We start from the raw sequence: 25,520 nt of genomic DNA on the forward strand, positions 1-25,520 counted from the left end.
GGGCTCCTGCCTTATACCATTTTGGAACTGAGAGAGTATCTGGAGATGAAGGTTATTGACCTGATCTTGTATTCACGACACTGACATAACCTCTCAGCAAAACACACTTTATGACATCCATCCTATTTTTTTCCTAGCATAAACGGTGATATAAATAGAAGGCTACCAGAGTATCTTAAATCATTAGCTTGTGATTCAAAGGTTAGTAATCTGCCAGTAAGAAGAAAATATACACTTTAGGTTAAGCCTATTGGGACAGAAATGTATCTCAGCATTTGGGAGGATAGGCAGGATGATTGCCAAGTTTGAGTCCAGTATGAGCTACATGGCCAGATCCTGTGTCAAAAAAGGAAATGAAAATAAAACTATATATGAGTGTGCATACACACACATACACACACTCAAAATGCATCACCTAGTTGCTTCAGGTTCTCCGTTCAAATGGCTCCTCACGTTTATAAACTTTGGGCCAACAATATTCTATATAAAGATTAATTTATATTTTAATTATCATTTTAATTAATAAAATTAAATTATTAATTTTAAATCTATTACATTTTTTGCTCATGTTTATTTGTGCCTGTGCGCCACAGTGCACACGAGGAGACAAACTTGCCACAAAGAGTTTCCAGTTCAAAATTAGCCACAGGCCTTAAGCTGTAGGACCTGAGTCTTTGAAATGATTACAGGAAATACAATAGAATACAGGCAGTAACTTTCTGAGAAGGACTCCAATAGATCAGGAAATGACAGTGAGAACTGACAAATGGGATTGCTTAAGTTGAAATGCTGCTGTGTAGCAAACAAGACAACCATGGCGGTCAAGAGAAGCTACAGAACAGGAGAAAACCATTGTCAGTAATTCATCTGACAAAGGGAGTATTAGCCGACATACATAAAGTGAAAAAAATAAAGCAAACATACATTAAAACAACAGATAATACATGAGCAAATGAAGTGAGCAGAAACCTTTCAAACAGACAACAAACATTTGAGGGGCTGAAGAGACTGTTCAGCAGTCAAGAGCAATTGTCTGCTCTTAGCAGACCCAAGTTCAATTTCTAGTATCCATATAGTGGCTCACAATCATCTGTTGAGACACATGCAGGCAATACACACTTGTACACATAAATAAATGTTCAAAAAATTAAAAAAAATTACATGAGCCATGTTCAATATCTCTAGCCATTAGGGAAACAAAAATTTCCCCAGTAAGAATGTGTCCCAAAGTAATCAAGAAGCAACAAATGTTGGTGAGGATAGGCCGGGGGGCAGCTTACATACACTGCTTGGAATCTAAATCAGTCCAGTTACTATGAAAAACAGTATGGAGGCTCCTTTAAAAACAGAATCCCCACATGACCCAGTCATACCACTTCTGGGAATATGCCTAGGCAAATCAGTTTACTACACAGATATTTGCATAGCCATTTTATTATGGCAATATTCACTAGACAGCACAGCCAAGGTGTCCAATAACATATGGATGATCAAAAAAAATGTTACATTCACACATGGAATACTATCCTAAGAACAAAGTTATGGAACTTACAGGAAAATGGATGAAACTGGAAATCATATTAAATGAAAACTGGTATCACAAAGATAAGCATCCCATAGCTCCTCTCATCTGTGGGATGTAGGGCAGGCACATAAGAGAAACTATTAGGGAGGTGGGGGGAGACTGGCAATGTCTACTAGAAGGGGTGAGTATGGTCTGTGTACATTAGACAGAGAGAGAAATGTTACAAGAAAACTCATTAGCTTTACAGCTAATAAAAAATGAAAAAACAAGAACCACCATACAGGCCTGTGTATAATAATAATAATAATAACAACAACAACTTAGGAATTTAAGAGACGGTCTTGTCACACTGCTCCTGCACTGATAGGTGTGGCAACTCTAATAGACCGGGAGGAAAGCACTGGTGCGGATGCAGGTCACCCAAGTAAAAGGCCCATCAAGTACATGCTCCAGAGTTCACCAAGGTGACCCTTCAGAATGTCGTCGTCTCCGTCTTTATTTGCTGAGTCAGTCTTACTGTGTAATTCTGGCTGCCTTTGGACTTGCAATCCCCCTGTCTCAGCCTTCAGGACGTGCCAGCAAAGTTTTCTAACAATATACCACAAAATACTGACAAAACTGTAAAAGTCTGTAAATAATATTTAAAAGTTCTTTAAGTCCTACTTCTCTAGTATTAATAGTCATTATTATTATTAACCTTTTTTTTTTTAAATCAATCTTAAGTTTGTTGGGGGTTGGCGGATAAAAAGCACCTCCTGGGTTAAAACCACCTCTTAAGCAGTCTAAGTTGTATAAAGTGAGGCTTTCAGCACCAGATGTATAAAGTGAAGGCGTGACCTCTGTAAGGTGTTGTTGAGGGTAAGGTTTTTATTGTAGATCTGAGGGAGAGTATAGCCAGAGGCATCTGGACCTCCCGTAGCAGGAAGAGAAAGTAGTAGACTGAACAAAGCCAGAAGTTTGGACCTAGGCATGAGAGGAAATAGGGACAAGAGAGGAAAATGAGAATGAGAGTGGGGAGGAGAGGGAAGGAGGGAGGGAGGGAGGGAGGGGAAAGGGGAAAAAAGGAGGGAGGGGAGGAAGGAAGAGGGAGGGGGAGGAAGGAAGAGGGAGGGGGAGGGGAGGAAGGAAGAGGGAGAAGGATGGGGGAAGGAAGAGGGAGGGGGAAGGGAGGAGGAGGGAAAGGGAGGGGAAGGGAGGGGGAGCCCAATGGCAGGGTTATACAGAAAAGAGAAGCTGGGGCAGGGGTGGGGCGTGGGGGGGGGGAAGCCCATGAGCTGAAGTTTAGGGAAGGGGGCTGAGAAGTGCAACAGGTACTTGTGATATTGTGTTATTGAGGAAGCCTCCTGGAGGCCAGCACATGCGTTGGTATGCTAATAGGCACCACAGCGTTTTGTCCCAGTTTTTTTTAGTACTAGACCGTTGTTAAACACCCTAGCATATCAGTACTGTATTGAGAGACACATCAGAGAAAGGTTAAGCTTCAGTACTGAAACCCCATCCCACTAATCCCAGCAATTGAAAAATTATGGAAAACACCCAGTAATACAAAAACTTACATACTAACAACAACAAAACCAAAAGGATATCGACTTAGAAATGGCCTTAGTTGAGTGTACCCACAACCTTGTTTGTAAAGCCGCAACGAGTGGGAGTCTGAAAAGACCACAATTAAGACAATCACTAAATAACATGGTACACTTAACACTATGATCACTGCAGTGTTAGTCACAGTTCTAACTGTGCAACGCACAGAACACATTGCTACACATACTTTATTCAGAATTGAGTACTGTGGAAATGTTTTTAAGAAAGGCCAATACAGTGATGTACTATTGATCTAGGAACTCTGGCACTGAAAGTGTGAACAACCCAAGGTAACGATGTCGTCACCAAGGGACGACCATAGAGCCCAAATCCCTGGACTCCTAGGCTGATGTTTTCCACTAATTGTGCTCCTTCCTTTCTACTCTTCTGAGAGCTTCAAGTGTGTAGGGCTGGAGAAGGCAGAAGACCTATTATGAGCCAAATCGAGGTGGGGGGTGCTCTGAGGGTCTTCAGCAATCGCCCTTGACACTGTCTTTTGTTTTGGCTGAGCAAGATGAAAGCGGCAACCACAGACCCCAGGGACCGAGAACTGGAACTAGGTACCGCCTGTTGTGGTAACTCTCTTTTCCTCAGCCGGAGCCTGCCCTTTCTCATCTCTTCCTTCTGGCCAAGCTCTAACGCTCTCCCTAGCCTCCCTCTTTCACCCTCTTTGCACACAACTGCTTTGCATCCTCCTGGGGCTCCCTCCAGCTTTACCAGGGATTCGAGGCGCCTGGCGGTGTTCTCTAGAGCGAGGGGCTAGTCAGCATTGTAACACGCGTTTCAGTTGAGAAACTACGGTGGGAGCCAGGGCAAACGCGCGTGTCGAGTGGGCGTTGGGGTTCGTCCGGACAAAGCATGATTAGACAATGAGGACCCTGCCTCTCCCCCGGAGCCTAACTCAGCTTCCCTCGGGCACCAACGGAGCGCGCGTGTTTACACTTGTCTACACCGCGGCGGATCCGGGGGGCATTCCAAACCGTTACTCCGCCCGCTGGGGTGGGACCAGCTCAACGGCTGAGACTGCGCTCTGGGCGGACTACAAATCCCAGAAGGCCTCGCGCCGCAGGGGGGGGCGGGCGGCGGCTTACCTGCCTGCCGCGCTTCCCTCTGGTTCCTATTGCTTTCTTACAGTGATAGGTTTCCTACCTACAGCTGAGGGCTGCCACTGGGGAGGATTACCAGTTTCGACACCAAAGCTCTCGTGTCCCCGCTCTCCCTGCCTCAGTCCTAGCTATGTCTGATTCCCACACCGGAGTCCGGTAGTGCGGCTAGGGAGGGAAACCCGTGAGAGCAGTCCCGGCGCACTTCCGCCTCTGCGCTCCGGAAGGTAGGGCGCACGCGCCTACTGCGACTCCGGAGCGACTCACTTCCGCTCCCACTGTGCCCCGCGAGCCGAATCATGGATCACACTGGTAAGGAGGCGGAGGCAGTGGGGGTCCTAGTTTCTTGCCCCCGTGGCTCGTGTGGGACTGGTCGCCCAGCAGGCACAAGGGGCTACGCTCGCCCCACGGCGCCGGGACGCGGCGGAGAGGAAGCAAGCTCAGACCCGGTCCCGGGCTGAGTCTGCTGCTTCCCGGCCTACCCTTCGGAGCGGTACCTCCATCCTCGAGACCGGCAGCACCGCTTCTTTGGTGCCGCTGAGCTCGTTTCGGGACCCTCCGCCGCGCAGGCTTGTTGGAAACAGAGGCTCCCAGTTTTGTTTTTGTTTTTCCGATTGCTTTGCACTTTGTGCTGGGGAAATAGGCGGGTGTTTCCACTCTCGGAATTGGAGAAGCGTCCGGACTCTGGGCGAGAGTGGGTTGGAGACTTCCTGCTGCCTCTCAGCTTCGGGCGGCTGCTGCAGTGGTCACCTCCTGTGGTTATTGTCTTGTTGGCTTTTCGCGGATTAGGGGTTAGAGAAGAGAGTCGGATAGTTTTCGAAGTTATAAGCGGAGCATCTTTTCTACCAGAACTCAAAGCATGCCCCGCCCTTCGGTCGTGGTCCTTTCGCTTCTTTTGGGGACATATACAGATTTTTTAAGATCAAAATATTTTCACCGCATATTACGAGTAGCTTCAAACCTCATTTCTGCTGGCTTCGTTTTCTTGGTTTTAGTTTTAGCACTTGGCTTTGAGATCTTCAGACAGTTATATCGCCAAGCAGAAGGAAAGGTTTTTTCTTTAGGAACTGACCGAGATGCACCAAGTCTTCAAACGCTACTTAGTTATATAATTGCACGCAGATACTTGTAGGCTTGGTGATAGAATGATGGAATGGTAAACAATAGTACTACGTCCTTGTCTTCTAGTTTACATTCTGTCAAAAGAGAGAGGTAGGTTGGTTTCTTCTTTAAAAGCTGCTTACAGATTGTGGTGAGTACTTTAAGGTGCTTATGGAGTAGAGAGTGCCAGGGAAAGGTGTTTTGGGAATGGTAGGAAGATATAGAGAGGACCAAATGTCTAGTTAGCCTTAGATTGAGAAGGAAAACACAAATAACCTTTTCAGGTCAGGGTTTAAGTGGCTATGAAGTAACTGAACAAAAGTAGGAGTATAGTATTTTAAAAAATAATTCCGACTCTTCTGTGGAGAATGGTGTAGGAGAGGAAGAACAGGAGTAAATAATCTATGTGGGGCTTGCTGTGCCACAGAGGGAGACTCAGTTTAGTTAAAACAAAGCTCCGTGGTAGAGCATCTTACCTAGCTAGCACAGGGCTCCAGCAACGCTGTAGGGAGAGTGGGAGCAGGACATAGAGAGTGGGCAATTGCCACAAATATTTTGGTGGCAAATCTAGCAGCTGCTAATGGGTTGGTTTGTGGAAGTATATAAGAGAAATGAGAAAAACCCAAGTTTCTCAGTACAGTGTCATAATACTGCATGTGTAAAAGAATTATCCTGGTTTCTAAGTTATTAACCAAAAGTTGCCTGGGGAAATAAAAATCATTCTAACATAAAAATAATCACTACTGAGCTACCTAGGTTAAAAAAAAAAAAAAAAGAGTTTCCCGACAGCTCTTTCTGTTTAATGTTAGCGTTTCTAGATTTTAAATCAGTTATGACGAAGTCTCCTAGTACTTCAGTTTTAATTGCTGCACATTTTGAGAAAAAAAATCAAATTAAGCCAAAGATTCAAACTTTCACAAAATAAGCACAAATTTGAATAACAGTGCCTTTGGCAAATCAAGAAATGATAGTTATCTAGTTAATTGACAATTGTCTGACTGAGATATCAAAGTAAATAAATGATTTTAATGTCAAAGGATCAAGAGGTCTTGTAAATGGAAGTATTGAAGTAGAATTTTGCCAGAAAAAAGTATTTCAGAATTTTTTCTTTTTAATGGCAAACACATTATTTAGTGTTTCTCTGGATTGCAGAAGTGTCAGCAGTGGGCTGAGGGTCGTCTGGCGTGTAGAGAAGCAGCAAAAGGTGATGGCCTGGGAGAGCTCCTCCCAGGCCAGCTCTGTCCCCATGTTCCTACATCACAGAGGCACCCAGGTCAATAAAGAGCCTGCAAACACTTGATTCATTCTTTGGACATTGTGAGAGATAATTAAGATAAAAGATAATTAAACAAAAGGAACCCAAATTTTGTAAAATACTGCTTCATTCTTTTTAGGAAGATGTATACTGGGGACCTGAACCCAGGATCTTTTGTAACTTAGACAGGTTCTATCACTGAACTACATATCTGGCTTCTCCTTTTATTCAAGATAAAATATCAAGTGTGTTGTATTTAAAACTATATAATAGAATGTTACTACATTTAAAGGTATATACTTTCAATGGCCAATTGTTCTTTTTATTCCTTATGTAATATCCAGATTTTTTTAAAATTTTGTTATTGAATATATTATTCATCTACATTTCAAATGTTATACCCCTTCCTGGTCTCCCCCCCCCCCCCCCCCCCGCCTCCCACCCCCTAATATCCAGATATTTATTACATGCCTTTCTGTTTTGTTGTTTTGTTTCTATGTATGGGGGGGGGGCACACAAACAAACTTAAGAATTTTAAAACCTGTGAGGCAAACAGTAGTTTTAGAAACAAGCTCAGGAAAAGGCCTGAGTTATGTGAGCTAGTTGGAAGGTTGTGCAGGTAAAGTGTATTTTCTTTCTTTCTTTTTTTTTTTCTTTCGAGACAGGGTTTCTCTGTATAGCCCTGGCTGTCCTGGAACTCACTCTGTAGACCAGGCTGGCTTTGAACTCAGAAATCCGCCTGCCTCTGCCTCCAGAGTACTGAGATTACAGTCGTGCGCTACCACTGCCTGGCGTAAAGTGTGTTTTCATTCACAGAGGTAACACACTAAGAATCCTTGTGATATCTGAAGGGCAACATGTTGGCTATTTCAGTTCTTTGGAAAGTTGGGGATACTTTTTGTGTTTATCTTTCGTAGATCTATTTAGATCTATGTAGGTACTTATATGTAGATGAGCAAATGCAGTGGAGACTGCTGAAACACATGAAAGACATTCCATTTTAGTGCAGTCTTGAAGATTGATCAAGTTGATTTATTATAATTCAAGATTGTAGTTAATCATCTAATCTTTCCATTTTGAGAAGGAGATTTTGAGAGGAGTTAACTGTTATAAGAGTAGAAAGTAAGCCAGGCAGTGGGGGCACATGAATGTAATCCCAGCAGTTGGGAGCCAGAGGCAGTCGAATTTCTGTGAGTTCGAGGTCAGTCATGGTCTACAGAGTGAGTTCCAGGACAGCCAGGGCTACACAGAGATGTCTCGAAAAAACAAATAAGAACCCCAGAAAACAAACAGAAAACAAGCAACAAAAAAGAATAGAAAGTAAGCAGATGTTTAATCATTAAAATCCATTTTAAATTTCATTTTATTTTGATCATAGGGTAAATGAGTATGAATTTAATTGATTGGTATTGCTTATAGTCGTGGAAGTCATTAGTACCAGCAGACTACTTTCACATTTTGGTTTTGCTGAATTTAATGTGGACAGTTTGGCTACCAGTCCTGATTGTAATTCTTGCAGGAACTCTTCCTTGATTTGTGTTTCAGACATTACAATTTTAAGATTACATTTGCATTTTCTATCTTTAATGGTTTCCCTTTTTGTCCTAAGTTGAATACTTTGTGTTACATATTTTTATGTACTTTTATGTGATTCAGTCCTGTGAAATAATGGACAAGAGTTCCTTTTTTTTCCATAAATGATAAGATTTTTAAGGACTAGGAAGTGTCTGTTTTGTAAGACCCAAGTCTAACTAGTATTTTTTCATTGCACTGTTGACTATTAACTAAAGGTATTTGTTGCCTGTGTCTCTAGAAATGTTATATTACAAATAATGCACTCTGTGTTCTGTTAAATGATATATTTTTGTTTCCATTGCATACTTTTTAGAAAAAAGGTTATGCTTAAGGGAATAATTACCTCTTTAAGGCCAACACATAAGCCGGTAAGATGGCATAACAGGTAAAGATACTGCTACCTGCTGAGGCCCTGAAGTCAACACCTGGGGCTCAGGTGGTCGGAGGGGAGAACTAATTCCTACAGATTGTTTTCTGCCCTCCACATATCCACCGTGGCTCCACAGCAGTTCCCCCTAAACATAGTAAATTAAAACTTTATTTTCAAATATATTTCAGATTTAGTGTTGCATTTTCAATTTGTTATGTAAATTTACTAAGTTGACTGCATGGCTACTTCACCTGTTTGATAATTAGACACATATGTTAAGACAGATTTGTTTTTCTCCTTTATTTTTAAAAATCTTGACAATCTGTATGAATTTAGATTTTTAAAAAGGGTTATCGTTTTGTAAACTACAGTGGAATTGTATGGTAATTTTTATTGCTCATTTTTTAGAAGGAGATAAAGGTTCTATCATTTTTATCAGCATCTGAAAGGGTTCCCTGTCAAAAAAAAGCTTACCCAGAAGCATTTCTTTAACGGTTTACTCCAAATAAAGACTATTAGCAGTTACACTTAACCGGTCTAGTATTTAAAATCAGAACCAAGATCTTCAATTTATTGTTTGATGTTATTGATTTTATCTTTATACTTGTTGTAGAACAATTTTGAAAAAGTAAAAATAATTACAATGTCTTTTTTTACATTGATATAGACAATGAGTTACAAGGCACTAATAGTTCTGGATCCTTGGGTGGTCTTGATGTTCGCAGAAGAATTCCTATAAAACTCATCTCCAAACAAGCCAACAGAGTTAAACCTGCACCTCGAACTCAAAGGACTATTAGCAAGATGCCTGCAAAGGCCCCACAAGGTGATGAAGGTAACTTGTTTAAACTGAAATGTTTAAAGAGTTGTCAGGTTGGAGAGATGGCTCTGAATACTACTCCAGAGCACCCAGGTTCAGTTCCCAGCACCCATGGCAGCTCACAGCTGTCTAACTCCAAGATCTGACACCCTCACACAGACACACATGCAGGCAAAACACCAGTGCACATAATATAAATACAAGTAAATTTTAAAAAAGAGTTCTGTGTATCAAGTAATCTGTCTGATTTCATTTAAACCTACTTTGAAAATTTAACCTTACATACTCTTTATTTTCTATCCCTTTGTAAGCTCCTTTCCCCCTTTCTAATCAATATTGCACAGAGCATTACATTAAAAGTAAAATTTGTTTTCATAGTCCTCTCCAAAGCTGATGTTACTGTTTCTTTAAAAAAAATCTTTCAAGTAAGCTGGGTGGTGGTGGTGAATGCTTTTAATCCCAGCACTCCAGAAACAGAGGCAGATGGATCTCTGAGTTCAAGGCCAGCCTGGTCTACAGGGCAAGTTCCAGGACAGCCAGGGCTACACAGAAAATCTTTGTCTAGAAAAAACAAAAATAAAATAAAATAAAATAAAGTAAAATAAAATAAAGTTTACCCCAGTGGGGTGGCATATGGCTGAAATTCCAGCACTTAGGAAGCTAAGGTGAGAGTATTGATGTTTGAGAACAGACCCTGTCTCAAACAAATGAATAGTCCTAGGTGTTTAGTCTATAGATATCCTACAATTTATTTACTTTCTTGTAGATACTTGTTTTGTTATAATTGTGTTATAATGTGAATATTAAAAATTTGACTTGGGAAGATTATTTAAATGGGTGAGGGTAATTGCCACATAAGCCTGGTGACCCAAGAACCTTGAAAAGAGGAAGGGGAGGACTGACCTCCACCCGCCACTGTACACACATGCAGACCCCTCCCCTCCAGATCATCTATACAACAAATGAGTGTTTGTTTTTAAAGACTTGATTTGTATATTTAAGAATTCATTGAATCTTGCTAAATTCTTCAGAAAGGGTGTGGTTTTTTTTTTTCCTCACACACATCAATATTTCATATTATTAACCTTTTTTGAGGCAGAGTCTCTATAACCATTCTGCCCTTGAAGGTCAAAAGTCCTGCTGCTTTAGCCTTCTAAGTGCTGTGATCACAGGCAGGAACTTAAGTGTGCGGTTGGATGCCTTTTCATAGCACTAGCTAGTATTTGGCTCAATTCCAGTATGTTTTGATTGGTACCTTTCTCTTAACTTAGAATTCGTTATAATATTGGCTTTTTAAAATGTCTGTGTAGTTTATTTATCTTTTGAACTTTGTATATAAAATAGTACTGTGAAGAACTTAACCATTCTAGGGAGCCAGTTAACTAGAGCTTGCTCTTTCCTGTTTTTAATATATTCTTTAAAAGGCCTTTCCTAGTATCATGACTATAAAAGCTGTTTCCTGTCTTCCTATCTGTTACAAGTCAACAAGCTGGTCCACAGGCCAATTTTGGTTTCTTTAAAAAAGATAAAAGTTGGGCCAGCAGTGGTGGCGCACACCTTTTATCCCAGCACTTGGGAGGCAGAGACAGCCGGATTTCTGAGTTTGAGGCCAGCCTGGTCTACAGAGTGAGTTCCAGGACAGCCAGAAGTATACAAAGAAACCCTGTTTCAGACCCTCCCCCCCCCCCAAAGAAAGATAAAGTTACTGTTCAGTTTAGTATTGCCCTTGGCTATTTTCCTACTAGCATGGCAGAATTAAATAGATTTATATGACCAAGAAAGCCTAAGATTTGTACTGTGGCCTTTTATAGCAACAGTTTGTTGGCCCATGCTTTAGAACATGTATGGGCATGTAAAGTGAGGTCTTGTTTACCATAAATATTGAGTAATTTGTTTTTTACTTCCAGAATAGAAATCTTGCTGTTACCATACATTCAAGTTCTAGAAGATCTGTCTTACTTCTAAATTCTGTTCTTATAATTTGTAGGTAGTTTAGAATAAATGATTATGTATATCTTAAAGATTTGTTCAGCAAACATGATGGTGATCATTGGTGAGGTTTTATACTAGAGATGGTCAGTGGAACTGGTAAGAGCGTTGAATACTAGACTTGGTTATAGGTCTGTTCTTGGCTCTGGCACTTGGCTTATATGGTGGCTGTTGTACCCACTGTGTGTTGTCATTTGTAAAGTACTAGAGATGGACTTGAAGATTACTTCCAGCCCAAATTTTAAATTCCAGTTTAAAAATGATATGCCAGTTAATTTCTGTGACATATATGGATTGTCTATTAAAATCTGTAGGAAAATGGTAAGTACAATTAAGGCCTGGTGTTGTAGAGTAGGACTCCAAAATACTTATTACGATTTTTTTATAACTAGTTTTATATACAAAAAAGCTAAGGGGAGTTTTATAATACCATGAATTTAATATAGGTGTTTTTTTTTTAAAAAACTGTTTTAGAGTAGTTTTAGGAATTTTGATTTTCATGTTTTTCGATCTCTGAAAGTCATCAGAAACATTTTTCAGTAAATAAACTTTAAATTTTGTCATGTAAATATACTTTTAAACTGAAATTTGAAGTTGGAAAATGTAACGTAACTTTTTTCTCTCAGAAGGATTTGATTATAACGAAGAGCAGCGGTATGACTGTAAAGGGGGCGAACTCTTTGGGAATCAGCGAAGATTTCCAGGACACCTTTTTTGGGATTTCAAGGTATAACTAAATGTGAAAAATTAGGCATTAAATACTGGTGTGGATTTTTAGTATATCTATGATTTGTAGCACATATAAGTCCAATTGCTTGTTTCTACCATCTTCAAGAAGAATTTGAAATAATTTTTGGGAAAATCAAGTAAAATCATTAGCTGCTGTTTAAGGAGGAGAAAAGGCAAATGGAGGTATGCTAATCACTTTTTACTTATGTTTATATAAGAACTACAAAAAATTATAACCTTTTCACTGTGTGAATTGATAAGTACAATTTTCAAAATTGCCTAAAGAAAATTTTAATTATCATTTCAACAGATAAACATCTTAGGTGAGAAGGACGATACACCAGTTCATTTCTGTGACAAATGTGGATTGCCTATTAAAGTCTATGGAAGAATGGTAAGTACAACTAAGATTTTTTTATAACTAATTTTATGACATTATATGTACAAAAAAGCTAAAAGAAGTTTAATAGTACAATGAATTTAGTATAATTCTTTTTACTGTTTTAGAATAGTTTTATGGGAAACATGATAAGATAAAACACATTTAGAGTTCTTTTTCAGGAGCTTTTTACTTGCAGAGACTATTTTAACATCGATAGGTTCACATATCTGAAAATAGAAGCAGGTGCCAGGCAAGGGGGGATAGTCTTCTAATCCTAGTACTCTGGAAGTTGAGGAGGAAGGATCATAAGATCAAGGGCTGCCTCAGGTATATCAGAGTAAGGCAATCTGAGCTGAACATGAGATCCTTTCTCCAGAAATAAAAAGCAGAGTGTTAGCAGATGTACATGTATTTATTGAAAAAGCCAAAATTTTCATAACATTTTCAAAAATGTGTGACTAAAAATTGTTGCTGGGCAGTGGTGGCACATGCCACCCACTTCAATGCCCCATTTAATCCCAGCACTCATAAGGCAGAGTTAAGTGTTCCAAGACAGCCAAGGCTGTGCAAAGAAACCCTGTCTTAAAACCAGATAGATTACATTGGATAGATGGGTGGGTGGGTGGGTGGGTGGGGGATGGATGGATGGATGGATGGATGGATGGATGGATGGATGGTGGGTGGATGATGGGTGGATGGATGGATGGACGGATAGATAGATAGATAGATAGATAAATAAATTCTTAGCTGCATCTAGTATATAGACCTATTAAGTATTCATTTAACTCCCGTGTGCCTTCTGTCTCTGTGCATCACTGTACTGACAATTAATATTGAAATATTCTAAGTTTTTCTAGGATGCTTAACTATGATATTTTTGCCTACAGATTCCATGCAAGCATGTCTTTTGCTATGACTGTGCTATTTTACATGAAAAAAAAGGAGATAAGATGTGCCCAGGGTAAGATATGATCATCTTAGATTGCCTAATACTAGTGCTTGTAAGCAAGATGGGCTAAAGGTTTTGGAGTAATGGGAATAGACAAGGATGCAGATGTGCTGGCTGGCTACTCTGTGAATCTGAAGTTAGTTCTCCCCTTCTGGAAGACGGAGCTAGCCATTGTCAATTCATTCAGAGTAGCAAAAATGATGAAATCTCTTTATAGGAACAGTGTTGGACACCAGAACCATTTTTTGTTTTTTCTTTAGTGTTTGTCTGGCACACCTGGAAGCAAGTATAGTGTGGCTTGGTGATTGCAAACAATCTCTTTCCAAAATTAGAATTAACATTTTTTATTATTAATTGTATGTGAATACTGTGTGTATGGGGTTGTGGGTATGAGCACGCACAAGGGTCAGAAGGCAACTTGGAGTTCTCTCCTTCCAACTTCACCTTTGTCCTGGGGATGAAACTTGAATGAGCAGGCTTACATAGAAAGCACTTTACCGCTAAGGTCAAAAACTCAGGAGACAGCAGGTGTTGGCAAGGATGTGGAGAAAGAGGAACACTCCTCCACTGCTGGTGGGATTGCAAGATGGTGTAACCACTTTGGAAATCAGTCTGGCGGTTCCTCAGAAAACTGGGCATGACACTTTCTGAGGACCCTGTTATACCACTCCTGGGCATATATCCAGAGGATTCTTCAGCATGCAATAAGGACATATGCTCCACTATGTTCATAGCAGCCCTATTTGTAATAGCCAGAAGCTGGAGGGAGCCCAGGTGTCCTTCAATGGAGGAATGGATACAAAAAATGTGGTATATTTACACAATGGAGTACTATTCAGCCATTAGAAACAATGAATTCATGAAATTCTTAGACAAATGGATGGAGATGCAGAACAACATACTAAGTGAGGTAACTCAGTCTCAAAAGATCAATCATGGTATGCACTCACTGATAAGTGGATATTAGCCTAGAAACTTGGAATAACCAAGACATAATCCACAAATTAAATGATGTCCAAAAAGAATGGAGGAGTGGCCCTTGGTTCTGGAAAGACTCAGTGCAAGAGTATAGGGGAATTCCAGAACAGGGAAGCAGGAAGGGGTAGATGGAGGAACAGGGGGAGGGAAGAGGGCTTATGGGACTTGCAGGGAGTGGGGACCCAGAAAGGGGGAAATCATTTGAAATGTAAATAAAAAAATATATCAATATTTTTAAAAAAGAAAGAAAGAAAGCACTTTACCTGCTGAGCTGTCTCCCTGGCCCCAGGATTAGAATTATTGAGTTCAAGTCCCCGGTTGACTATTTATTAGCTATGTGATATAAGTCGGGCTTTATATCTATAAGCTCCCTGTGTTATTTTTAAGATTAAATAAGGATTAATGGAACAGTAGAATATGCATATAATAAACACTATTCCTATCTTTCAGTATCCCAAACAGATGTGTTTTTGGCATCATGATAGACTCGAAGTTACACAGCCTGGTGTCTCTTTTGGATAGCTGTATAATAAAGGGAAAATTTATATTAATTTGGAACCCCTGATAAGGAAGCCTTGAGAAAAATGGAGTGAAACTTTTTGGATTAGTTCAGGGGTTCCCAGATCCTCTAAACCTGTACTTGAAACTGTGAATAACTCCAAGAAAAGATTTCCCCTCTATGCTGCAGGATATGGGCTTTGATGAGAAAAAAAGGGATGGTTTTTTAGTGACCCGATGACAACTGATTTTCTTGGCATATTTCATTAGATTTTTAAAGTTCCAGATTATGAAATACATACTATGCTTAAGGGATATTTCTATATGTTCTATAGAGTTATAATTCAGAAGAATATGAAATTTGGAAGTATATATTGTAGCCTTTGTTGAGGTATTTCTCTAATGCCTATTTCCTAGCCCAGTGTTATGCATTAGCTTTAAAATTACATAGGTGATTGTCCCATTAAGATAAAGATTTAAAATGTAATGCAACATTAAATGTAGTGAACATTAAAAGATTGTATCTTTTACATAGATGTTCTTAAAATTTTTTTACCTTTATTTTATGTGCATAGGTGTTTTGCCTGCATGTTTGTCTTTGTGAGAGTGTCACATCTTGTAGTTAACAGATAGTTGTGAGCTGCCATGTGGGTGCTGGGATTTGAACCCAGGTCCTCTGGAAGAGCATTCAGTGTCCTTAACTGCTGAGCCATCTCTCCAGCCCCTAGAAGGTTCCAATATTACTATTTAAAGTACAATTTACTTTTCAGGTAACTAAATGTGTTCTGTTCTAGTATGCACTTCACCAGCGTAGCCTTTAGCTCTAGAGAGAAACCTGTCTCAGTTGTCAAACCCAAGTGCAGAAAATGAAGTTACCAACCAGAATTAATTTAAGTAGTATATACTAATGCTTTTAGGCATCATCCAAAAGAAAAGGCCTTACCCTATTGATCATGGAGATGTTTCTGAGTATGTAGTGAATTAGATGGCTGAAAAGCAAGAAATGTGCAAAATGGCCACAAATTAGAAGCACCTTAGCTCACAACAGTGAGGAAAAGAGACATGTAAATTTTGAATCCATGGTTGTAAATGATAGATCCTTTGCTTTGTCATTCCTGTATGTAACTCATACTATAGTTAGAGAACATTAATGAGCAGTAAGTATTAGGAAATAGAAGGTCTCTTAAGATATTCTGTTTGATGTTTAGAGTTCTGAGGTTGGTAGAGATGTTGATTAGTGTTTGATACAAATAGAGAAGATTACAGGTTCACTAACAGGAATGCAATATTCAGTGTTAACTTTGCAAGTATCTTATATAATATTTTAAAGCAAAGCTTAGACGTGCTGTTCTATATTTTGGTTTTAGTAAATCACTTTTTTCTCCCTGTTTAGATGTAGCGATCCTGTGCAGCGGATTGAGCAGTGCACGCGAGGGTCTCTCTTCATGTGTAGCATTGTTCAAGGTTGCAAGAGAACATATTTGTCTCAGAGGGACTTACAAGCTCATATCAACCATCGCCATATGAGAGCTGGAAAGCCTGTTACCCGTGCTTCACTTGAGAATGTTCACCCTCCTATTGCCCCACCACCAACTGAAATCCCAGATCGTTTCATAATGCCACCAGACAAGCATCATATGAGCCATATTCCTCCAAAGCAGCACATCATGATGCCACCACCTCCTTTGCAACATGTGCCTCATGAGCACTATAATCAGCCACATGAGGATATCCGTGCTCCTCCAGCAGAGTTGTCCATGGCTCCACCTCCTCCTCGGTCGGTCAGTCAGGAAACCTTCCGTATTTCAACAAGAAAACACAGCAATTTAATAACTGTCCCTATTCAGGATGACTCAAGTTCAGGTGCTAGAGAACCACCACCTCCTGCCCCAGCACCTGCTCATCATCATCCTGAATATCAGGGTCAACCAGTGGTATCTCACCCTCATCATATTATGCCTCCACAGCAACATTATGCACCACCCCCACCTCCTCCACCACCAATAAGCCATCCAATGCCACATCCTCCCCAGGCTGCAGGTACTCCTCACTTGGTATATAGCCAAGCTCCACCTCCACCAATGACCTCTGCTCCACCACCAATAACCCCTCCCCCTGGACATATTATTGCCCAGATGCCACCTTATATGAATCATCCTCCTCCAGGACCCCCTCCACCTCAGCATGGTGGCCCACCTGTAACTGCACCCCCTCCTCACCATTACAATCCTAACTCTTTACCCCAGTTTACTGAAGATCAAGGAACTCTGAGCCCTCCATTTACACAACCAGGAGGAATGAGTCCTGGTATATGGCCTGCACCAAGAGGGCCACCACCTCCTCCACGAATGCAGGGCCCGCCTTCTCAAACCCCACTACCTGGACCACATCATCCAGATCAAACAAGATACAGACCGTATTACCAGTGATCATAGTGGTTTGAACTGAAGATATGACAAGGAAAAAAGATTAAATTAGTCAATTGAGTTTTGACTGTGGAAGGAAATCTATCTCTTTTGAGGTAGCTATAAAACACAAGTCTTGTCTCTTAAAATGGTTTTAATCTGACTTTAGGATTGCTTTCAAGTACTATTCTGTAGTGCAGATAAGTGGCTTGGTTGAGCACAGTTATATCTTAACAACTGTTCTGTTGATGTGATAAATTTTCCCAAAAGCAACCATTTGTAAAAAATTGAAAAAAATTTCACTGTTCCACTTTGAAAAATACTGCTTTTATTAAACCCAATGTTTAGTTTTTCTTGTGATGCATTTTGTTAACCTGTGTAATAGAATTAAATTTCAAAATGGTTGTAAAAATGCTATTTTTATGTGAATTTAAGTGCAGCCATATCATTTTTTTAAACCCATATTTTACCACTAATTTTCCAAAGTTAAAATAAAATTCTAAAAGTAAAAATCTACTAAATCGTTACCAGGCAGACTGTTAAATGGTAGGGAATTTTTTCACATTTTAGGCACTGAAATTTCAAGGTGTAATTGTATAGTGCATTTCACTTGGATGCCTTTTCATGTTTGGATAGCCTCAGAAGCTCCACAACACATCAGAGTCTTTAACTGTAATTGACATGTCTCCAGGTATTCTCTAATTTGGAAAATGGCCTGCTTTACAGGCTCTAAACTGCTGCTGAGTGCTGTTTTCATGGATGCTTTTCCTGAGTGGTTAGAATCACAATTTGTCACACGTAAAGATACTAAGTTATATTATTTTGTAGGACTGTTTAAATGGTGTTATTTGAATGAAATGTGTTTTCTGTTCACTGTCTTAACCTACACATTTGGGGCTGGCTAGGCTTTATTTAAATCTGCATTTTCTCATTTGATTCTGTATTTTAGTTCACTGTGTTCTTATTTATGGGATTAGAAACTGCAGTTTGAATGCTGTGGAGGAATCTGACTAATGTATTAGCAAACGGTGTTCCTTGTAATCACAAGCTAGCATTTACTCAGGTTTTGTGGCTGTGGTGAGTTTTTCCTCTAAGTTGAAATTTTAAAACTATCATTTCTTCTTTCTTTTCTTGGCAAAAAAAGTCTAAAATTGGAACATTTTACTGTGGAATCAATAGTAAAGACAACCAGCTAATTTTGAATTGGACAGAAGAAAAGTAATGATTAGATTGTGAATTTCAGTGCCGTGTAAGGTGCCTTTAGAGTCAGTGTTTGCATTATAGGGGCTTGTTACAGTCCATTGGAGATGACCACTCAGTTTATACATATTTCCTATGTATAACTCAGCATTCTTAGGATATTATTATATATCCTTTGAATTGACTAAACTCTTGTGACGCTTTTCTTCCCCTTTAAAATGGTGCATAATATAAACATGGTGTGTAGTGTGCAGATAACATGTACTAGATAGTTTATAGTATATAAATTTAGAACATTGGTTTTTCACAAGGGGTATACTGATTGCTAATTCACCATTTTATTCTGTCAGGTACAGGAAAACATTCTCATGTTGGATGATCAGTTACAAAATCATTTCTGAACTTTCAGAAGAAATAATATAAATGGCCATTCATCCTTGACTGGCCAAAAATAACTAATGCAGTTTTTTTTCTTGAGCAAATAATTTTCTTTTCACATGTAGCATTTTGAGAATCTGGTTTGCTCATGCACTATTTCTAGTGAGAAATTCTTGTTATTAGAAGCATGGAAATGAAATAGTGTGACATGTGGTGAGTGTTCTATCATTACTGTAGGTACTTGGACTGGTGCAAACTTGATTCTTTCATGCCCCTGTTTAGGAGCTATTAAAATATTACTGTTAAAATCCAAATAACCCTTTGTTTCATGTAATTAGAAAATAGCCAGATTCATGTAAGAGCTTTTTTAGCTGTTTATGAGAAGCTCTTATATTGAGATTTACTGGGGTTGGGTGTGGTAAGAAACCACTTAGCCTGTATTTTGGACCAAAAAATCAGTATCATGAAATAAATTCCCACATTATGAGAATTCTTATAGGCTTTAAAAAACATGCTGGGAGGCAGGTGAGATGAATGTTTTGTAATAGAATTTTAAATGTTAGACTTGAATTCATCAGTTAATTGTTTGAATGAAGATGGGTGGGTAGACAGATAACAAGATTATTATTAAGTGTTTCTGTTCTTAAGGAAAAAGATGTGAGTCCCAGCACATTTCAGGGAAGCCTTTGAAGCTATCTATGATGGACATAAGTCTAAATGTATGTATGTTTCATTAATTGCTCTTAAGACTACTGAGGTGGCAGTTTAATTCTTAAAAACAATAAAATGGAAGCATAAATACTATTTTGCCTAGATGAGTTTTTAAACCTAGTGATGACATATTTGGGAGACTGCAGAACTTTGCATGGTTCTACAGTAAAATTAGATTCACTTTTTAAATGCTTATAACAAAAACATTGGCTCATGTATTTCTTTGGTATATTTATTCAGAGTTTGTGAATACCAGTATTTGGAGGAAGATCCATTTTTAAGACAGTAAAGAGTTATACTCAGTTTGCCCTGTAAAAGCTACTTTTTCAAAACTGTAAATAACTAGTCAGATATAATGGAAATATAAATAGAAAAGATTATGAATGTTTTTGCCATTCTTAAATAGTGGCTGTTTACTGTGAGAGGCACACAGAACTGCTTGGAGGCACACAGGTTTTAGAAAAGGACCTACATCTCTGTCTCAGATAATTTAACATTGAAAGTACATGAAAATTGCAAATACCTAAAACAAAAACATCTCTCAGATTAGCCATCAAATGTTATTAAAGGCAGTTTTATTCTCAAAAATATTCTGGTTGAAATAAATTTATTTTTTTCACTGGCTTTTAATTTGTTTGACCTAGGAAGCAAGCAGAATTTGCTTATAATAATAGTTGTACAATCTAATAAAGCTGTGCTGGACATACCAAGATTAAAGAGGAGTGCTGGATAAACCAGGTAATGGTTCTGAAGCACCACTAATAAAACTAGATTTAGTTTTAAAAATCTCAGTTTCTCCTCCTTAAAGGACAAACCAGTTTTCAAGTCTCACAGTCTCATCTCAGTTCTCAGACATCAGAATGACAGAATTGCAACACATGTACAGTTGAGGTCTCACATGTGGGCAGGATCTTCCTTTGGGAGAAGCAGTCTTCCTAAAATGTTTTGTGTCCTAAGCAAATCTTGTTTCTATTCTAAGTAGTAGGGCACTGTCCATCCTGTTGCATTTAAGATTATATTCTTTTAAACTGCCTTAACATTTTTCCTTAATTTGCCTTCTTTCATATTTAAAAGCCATGGCCCCTTACTTCCAAAACCTTATATATATATTTTTAAATCATAGAAAAAATTAGGTAAAAGTTAAGATCCTCTGCCCCACCCCCACCCCGGGGCTCTCATGGTGGTCAGCTTCTCCTGATGAGTAGTTAACATCTAGTTTTACTTATGACTCTAAACAGCTAAATAGACTCCATTGAAGGGGTTGGTTCTGATGTTTAATCGGGAATCTGCACATGAACACTGAAAGTCCTGTTCCCCAATTGGCTCTTGATGCCAGTGGCCAATGGCTGGGAAGAAGAGGCGGGACTTCCAGGTTAGGAGACATGGGGTGGGGGAGCAGTGACAAAGGGTATTTGTCATGTTTCAGAGGGAGCGAGTCTAACTAGTTTTTTAAGTTTTCCTACCCCTCCTTACCCCCTTAGAGAATTTCTCATCTCCCCTATTCAACAAGAAGCTATGGCCTAAGCTAAGTCGTCAGCCCAATTCCCTGGGTTTGGGTGTCTGGTAATGGTTATTTTACAAATTATAAATAAGTTGTTTTTTCGAGGATAATTTGGAAATGGTCATAATTTTGAACAGGGAAGAAACATAAGACAGATTACTAAATTTTATTCTTGAACAAAACATTGTGTAGTCATAATCTTACCTTGATAAAAATCTTTGTAATTGATACAAAATTAAAGTTATTTCTTAAATTGGTTCAGAAATTATATATTGATAAAGAATAAAGGTTTTCATTGGTAGAAATCTGTATATTGACACAAATTTAAAATTAATATTGTTACTCTTAGGTAGCCATTGTACCTATGCAACTTATTTAAGAATACAAGGCTTTGACTCACTCAATCCTTGTAATAGCTGCTTTACAAACTGTTTAAGATGATTAAGTAATACAAGTTAAGGTAGTAAGCTGTCTATATAGTTGTTTAAGTTTTGTAAAGCTATGTGTGGTGCTTCCTACATACTCAGGCAATATTTTAATTCTCAGATTTCTGACGGGGTTGAAGACTAGTTATTATAGTCTCATAATCAAGTCAAGTTGTTTAACATTGAGAGAGAGGTTATAGAGTGGGAGACATGATTTTCAGGTGCTGTTGCAGGCAAAAAAACAAACAAACAAAAAACCTAAATATAATTCAGGGATAGAATTACAACTCTCTAAGTTAGGAATGATGATAGAATACTTTATCTAATTGACAAATATGGCCTAGATATTATATATCATACTTTGTATTTTACATGATTGTTATGGTTTTGTTCAATTTATGTCTGAGAAGAGTTTTAATTGGACAGAAAGGTGAGGTGAGACGCAGGAGGAGGAAAAGGGCATTCACCATGCTTCATACAGAAAAAGTACCATCAGCCCTGTGAGATCTTGGGTGGAGTGACCATTGGCCGCTTCCCTGATTGGGCCTTGAGAAGCTGGCAGGAGATTAGAAACACAGCTAAACTGAGGGCAGATTTTGGGTGCTGAGTAAGGAGAAGGTAACCGGGTAGCTGAAGTTGAGGGTAGACTTAGTGCTGAGCAAGGAGTAAAGGGAAGGGCACACTAGCTGTGGGAGGCTTGGAAGAGCCCAGCCACTGAGCCATAAGGCCGGTTAAAAAATGAGCTAATGTGTGTGTGTCTTTCATTCATGAATCCAAGGAATCAGGGCTCTGGCTGGTAGCGTAGTCTGCCCAGAGCTTAGAGCAGGGTAGTAGAAACTACACACAACACCCATGACCTAGAAAACATCTAATCCCTACTAAATGTATTTCATAAACTATATTCATTAATTTTATACTGATCTACTGTGGCACATTACAGTTCATTTATTGAAGTATTTACTCGCTAAACAGTATTAAGCTCCTGGGATGCACAGTCTTCAGAGACTACCAATTATAAGTATTAAATTATGTACCATGTCATATGTGTGTCAGAATCCTGTGGGAAAACCAGTTAGCATACTAGGATAGGTAGTAACTTAGCAGTAATGGCATCGAAAAAATGGCATTTGAGCTAAGATTTTAAGTAGGTGAGAGTAATGTTGAGTGGGAGCAAAGTTTACAAACTACACTGTAAAGTAAAGGACTTGGTGTGAGATTTTGCCTGGTTTATTTTAGTAATAAATGAGTAGAATAAATGAAGGTGAGGTTCAAGGCAGGACTGGCTCAGAACACTTGGCTAGCACTCACAGAATCATACTGTTTGGCCTGCAAGACTTGACAAGAATTTCAAGAAAAAGTTAATAGCAATAAGAACCTTATTCTAGTGACAAGAAAAGCCTTTGTGCCTTCTAGATAAAGGAATAGGATGAATGACTTGCCTTGTGAACGGATTAGTTATTCTGGCTGAAAGGAAAGACTAGTGAAGCAAAGATTGAGGCAGAAACCAGTCGGTGTGTGTGTGTGTGTGTGTGTGTGTGCAGAAAAGTAAATATTCATAGTTAGATGTGGGTACATAAAGAATTTACAAAGTAGATATGGTCTTTGTTATTTAGCAGCTTACATTCTAAATCTTTTTGATTTATAAGTATTTGTTTTCAATACTTAGCGGTCAGAAGAAGTATTTCACCCTTAAAAAGTAATTACTAGGAATGGAGAGATGGCTCAGTTGATAAAGATCATTGTCTGCTCTTCCAGATGACTCAGGTTTGGTCCTATAACCCCACTCCCAAGGGATCCGATGCCCTCCCTCTTCTGGCCTCCATGTGTACCAGGTGCACAGATGGACATGCAGCCAAATCACGCATATACATATTTTTTTAAAAAATATTACTAGATTATAAACACAAAATTATAAAAATAGCACAATTCATAATAGCTTTGCAGGTGGTGTTGAGTTAGTTGTGCAGTAGTAATTATGGAACAAACAGCATGTACCTATACTATTTCTGAGCTAGGTCCTACCTATAATCAGTTTTTAGACATTTTAATTTCTTTTGGGGAGTAATGTTTCCCAACAATTTAAAGTGTAGACTGTACAGTCAGATTGTTTGACAATTTCTGCAACTGTATTGCTTGCCCTCTTTGAATCTCATTTGGTTCCCTAAGTGTGAAGCTGAGCTGTGTTGAGAGGAGGGTAGTGCACTCCTGCACTCCCAGTGCTTGGGAGATGGGGCATCCCCAGTCACACAGTTCCAGGCCAGCCTAGGATGCAAGAGTCCTTTTCCAAAAAACCTGCAGGTAAATAAACAGAACTGGGCTGTAGTTCAGAAGCCGATTGTATGAGACTCAGAACCCAGTCCCCGGCCCCAAGAATCTTCACCGTATAAGGACTATTTTGAGAATTAAAGGCTTCAGTGTTGTATAGATTCTAGTCGGGATTTTCCTGACAGATTTTTGTTTTGTTTTCTCCGGAGCTCAAAGAATAGAGTCGTCATTCACAGAGGAGCAAAGATGAAAACTCCGGATCTGCAGTGAAGTTTCAACTTGATGAAATCCATGGAGATACTAAAAAAAAAAAAAAAGGAATTGTCCCTTGCTTGGTTCATGCATTGTAGAGTCAGGCTCCAGCCCAAAACGTTTGTAAATGATATGATATGCTGTTAGGCAATGCTGTATACCAAAGCTAGTTTATAAAATAATTATGGAAGGTGTTGGCTTCAACTCATTTCTTCGTTTGAGTAATGCATGTCCCCAGCTCTTTAGTCCCCCTTTTGATGTTGCTCCACTTTCTTGAAATTTTCTTTGTGTCTCTACCAACACAGTATCTTAACCTCTCCCTGATCAGGGGTGAGATATCTGTGCTAATTTCAGTATTGGCTCTGAAGCAGACAAGTCGAGGTACAGGCCCATAAACTTCTATACCTCAAGGCATTGCTGCTTTAGAGGAGAGAAGGAACAATTAAGAGTGAATTCCATGAGGCTGTTGAGATCTCAAGGTTAGCTGTGTGATGATACAAGCACCAGGACTGGTTAGCTGTGCCGGCTCCTTGTAATTTCCATAGCAAGAATGTAGGGGGTGCCATTGCCTGCGATGATACTACTGTTTGATAAGAATTTAAAGCTTTTGTGCAACTCCACTTAAATCAGCTCCTGGGAAAACCAATGTTCTTATCCTGGGAGTCACAGGCATACACATCTTAAAATACTGTATGCATCCCATAAGGTGATCATGACTCTAAAGCTTAACAATAAAAGGTGCTATTTCTGGTGAGTGTGTATGTGTGTGTGTGTGTGTGTTTTGGTAAAGTCACTATTTAACCTTATTCGGCATTTCTGTACTTTGATTTAAATAGACAAACCCTTCTGGACTGTCTCAGGAAAGGATGGAATGATGCTTTGACAATAAGTGTTTAGAGGCCAGTCTAGAAAAATGGCATAGCCTCCCCATTCAGAATGCTTTGGTTTTCCAGGGCCCTGAGTTGTGTGGTGCTGCTGTTTAATTTCCAAGTGTCACATTAGTAAGTATACATTGGACATAAGAACAAGTCCCTCTGAGGGACCCAAAGGAGCTAGATTTCACTCTCCAGCGGAAAGCTCAACAACCCTTCCTGCCCTGTAGGTTACATACAAAACATGCCTTTTCCTGCCAGGCCCTGTCCTGGTGAGACCAGGAAGCAGTGGCTATCTGCTCACCTCTCTTTCCTCTTCTTGCTTTGCCATTTTATAGCCCCCATTCGCTTATATAGTTTGTATACCAGGAAGGGAAGTAAGGAATTGCCTTTACAGCCATTTATATAATACTTTCATATATGGCACTAGGGACAGTGTTTCTCAATCTAGATGAGTTAGAAGCCTCAGAAACTAAAGCGATAATCATAAAATCTGGTCAAAGAAGTCCTAAGGTTCTGTTAAAGTTTTCTCATGGCAGTGTTGTCACAGCGCTCAGCCCAAGAAGGAATCCACAATAAGCATGTTTCAGAAAACTAACATTTAATAAAATAGCACACACCCATACAGCTTAATTGTTTAAAATAGAGATGTA

General features: G+C 39.2%; 1 protein-coding gene across 4 annotated transcripts; it reads left to right on the forward strand.

The window, feature by feature from the left end:
- The first annotated feature begins 4,202 nt into the window (after positions 1-4,202).
- Cbll1 (Cbl proto-oncogene like 1) lies at positions 4,203-19,645 on the forward strand. 4 transcript variants are annotated; one of them, XM_052185996.1, is made up of 6 exons: positions 4,203-4,524; positions 9,181-9,348; positions 11,952-12,049; positions 12,362-12,445; positions 13,321-13,394; positions 16,252-19,645. In XM_052185996.1, exons 1-6 carry the CDS (start codon positions 4,512-4,514, stop codon positions 17,285-17,287), a joined length of 1,473 nt encoding a protein of 490 aa, XP_052041956.1. In that variant the 5' UTR covers positions 4,203-4,511; the 3' UTR covers positions 17,288-19,645. The 4 variants fall into 4 exon arrangements, with proteins under 4 accessions (XP_052041956.1, XP_052041957.1, XP_052041958.1 ...); XM_052185997.1 differs by having other exon boundaries at positions 9,181-9,339; positions 11,949-12,049; XM_052185998.1 differs by having other exon boundaries at positions 9,181-9,339.
- The last annotated feature ends 5,875 nt before the right edge of the window (positions 19,646-25,520 follow it).

The sequence above is a fragment of the Apodemus sylvaticus genome, chromosome 6 (assembly GCF_947179515.1).
Source record: "Apodemus sylvaticus chromosome 6, mApoSyl1.1, whole genome shotgun sequence".
Classification (NCBI taxonomy): domain Eukaryota; kingdom Metazoa; phylum Chordata; class Mammalia; order Rodentia; family Muridae; genus Apodemus; species Apodemus sylvaticus.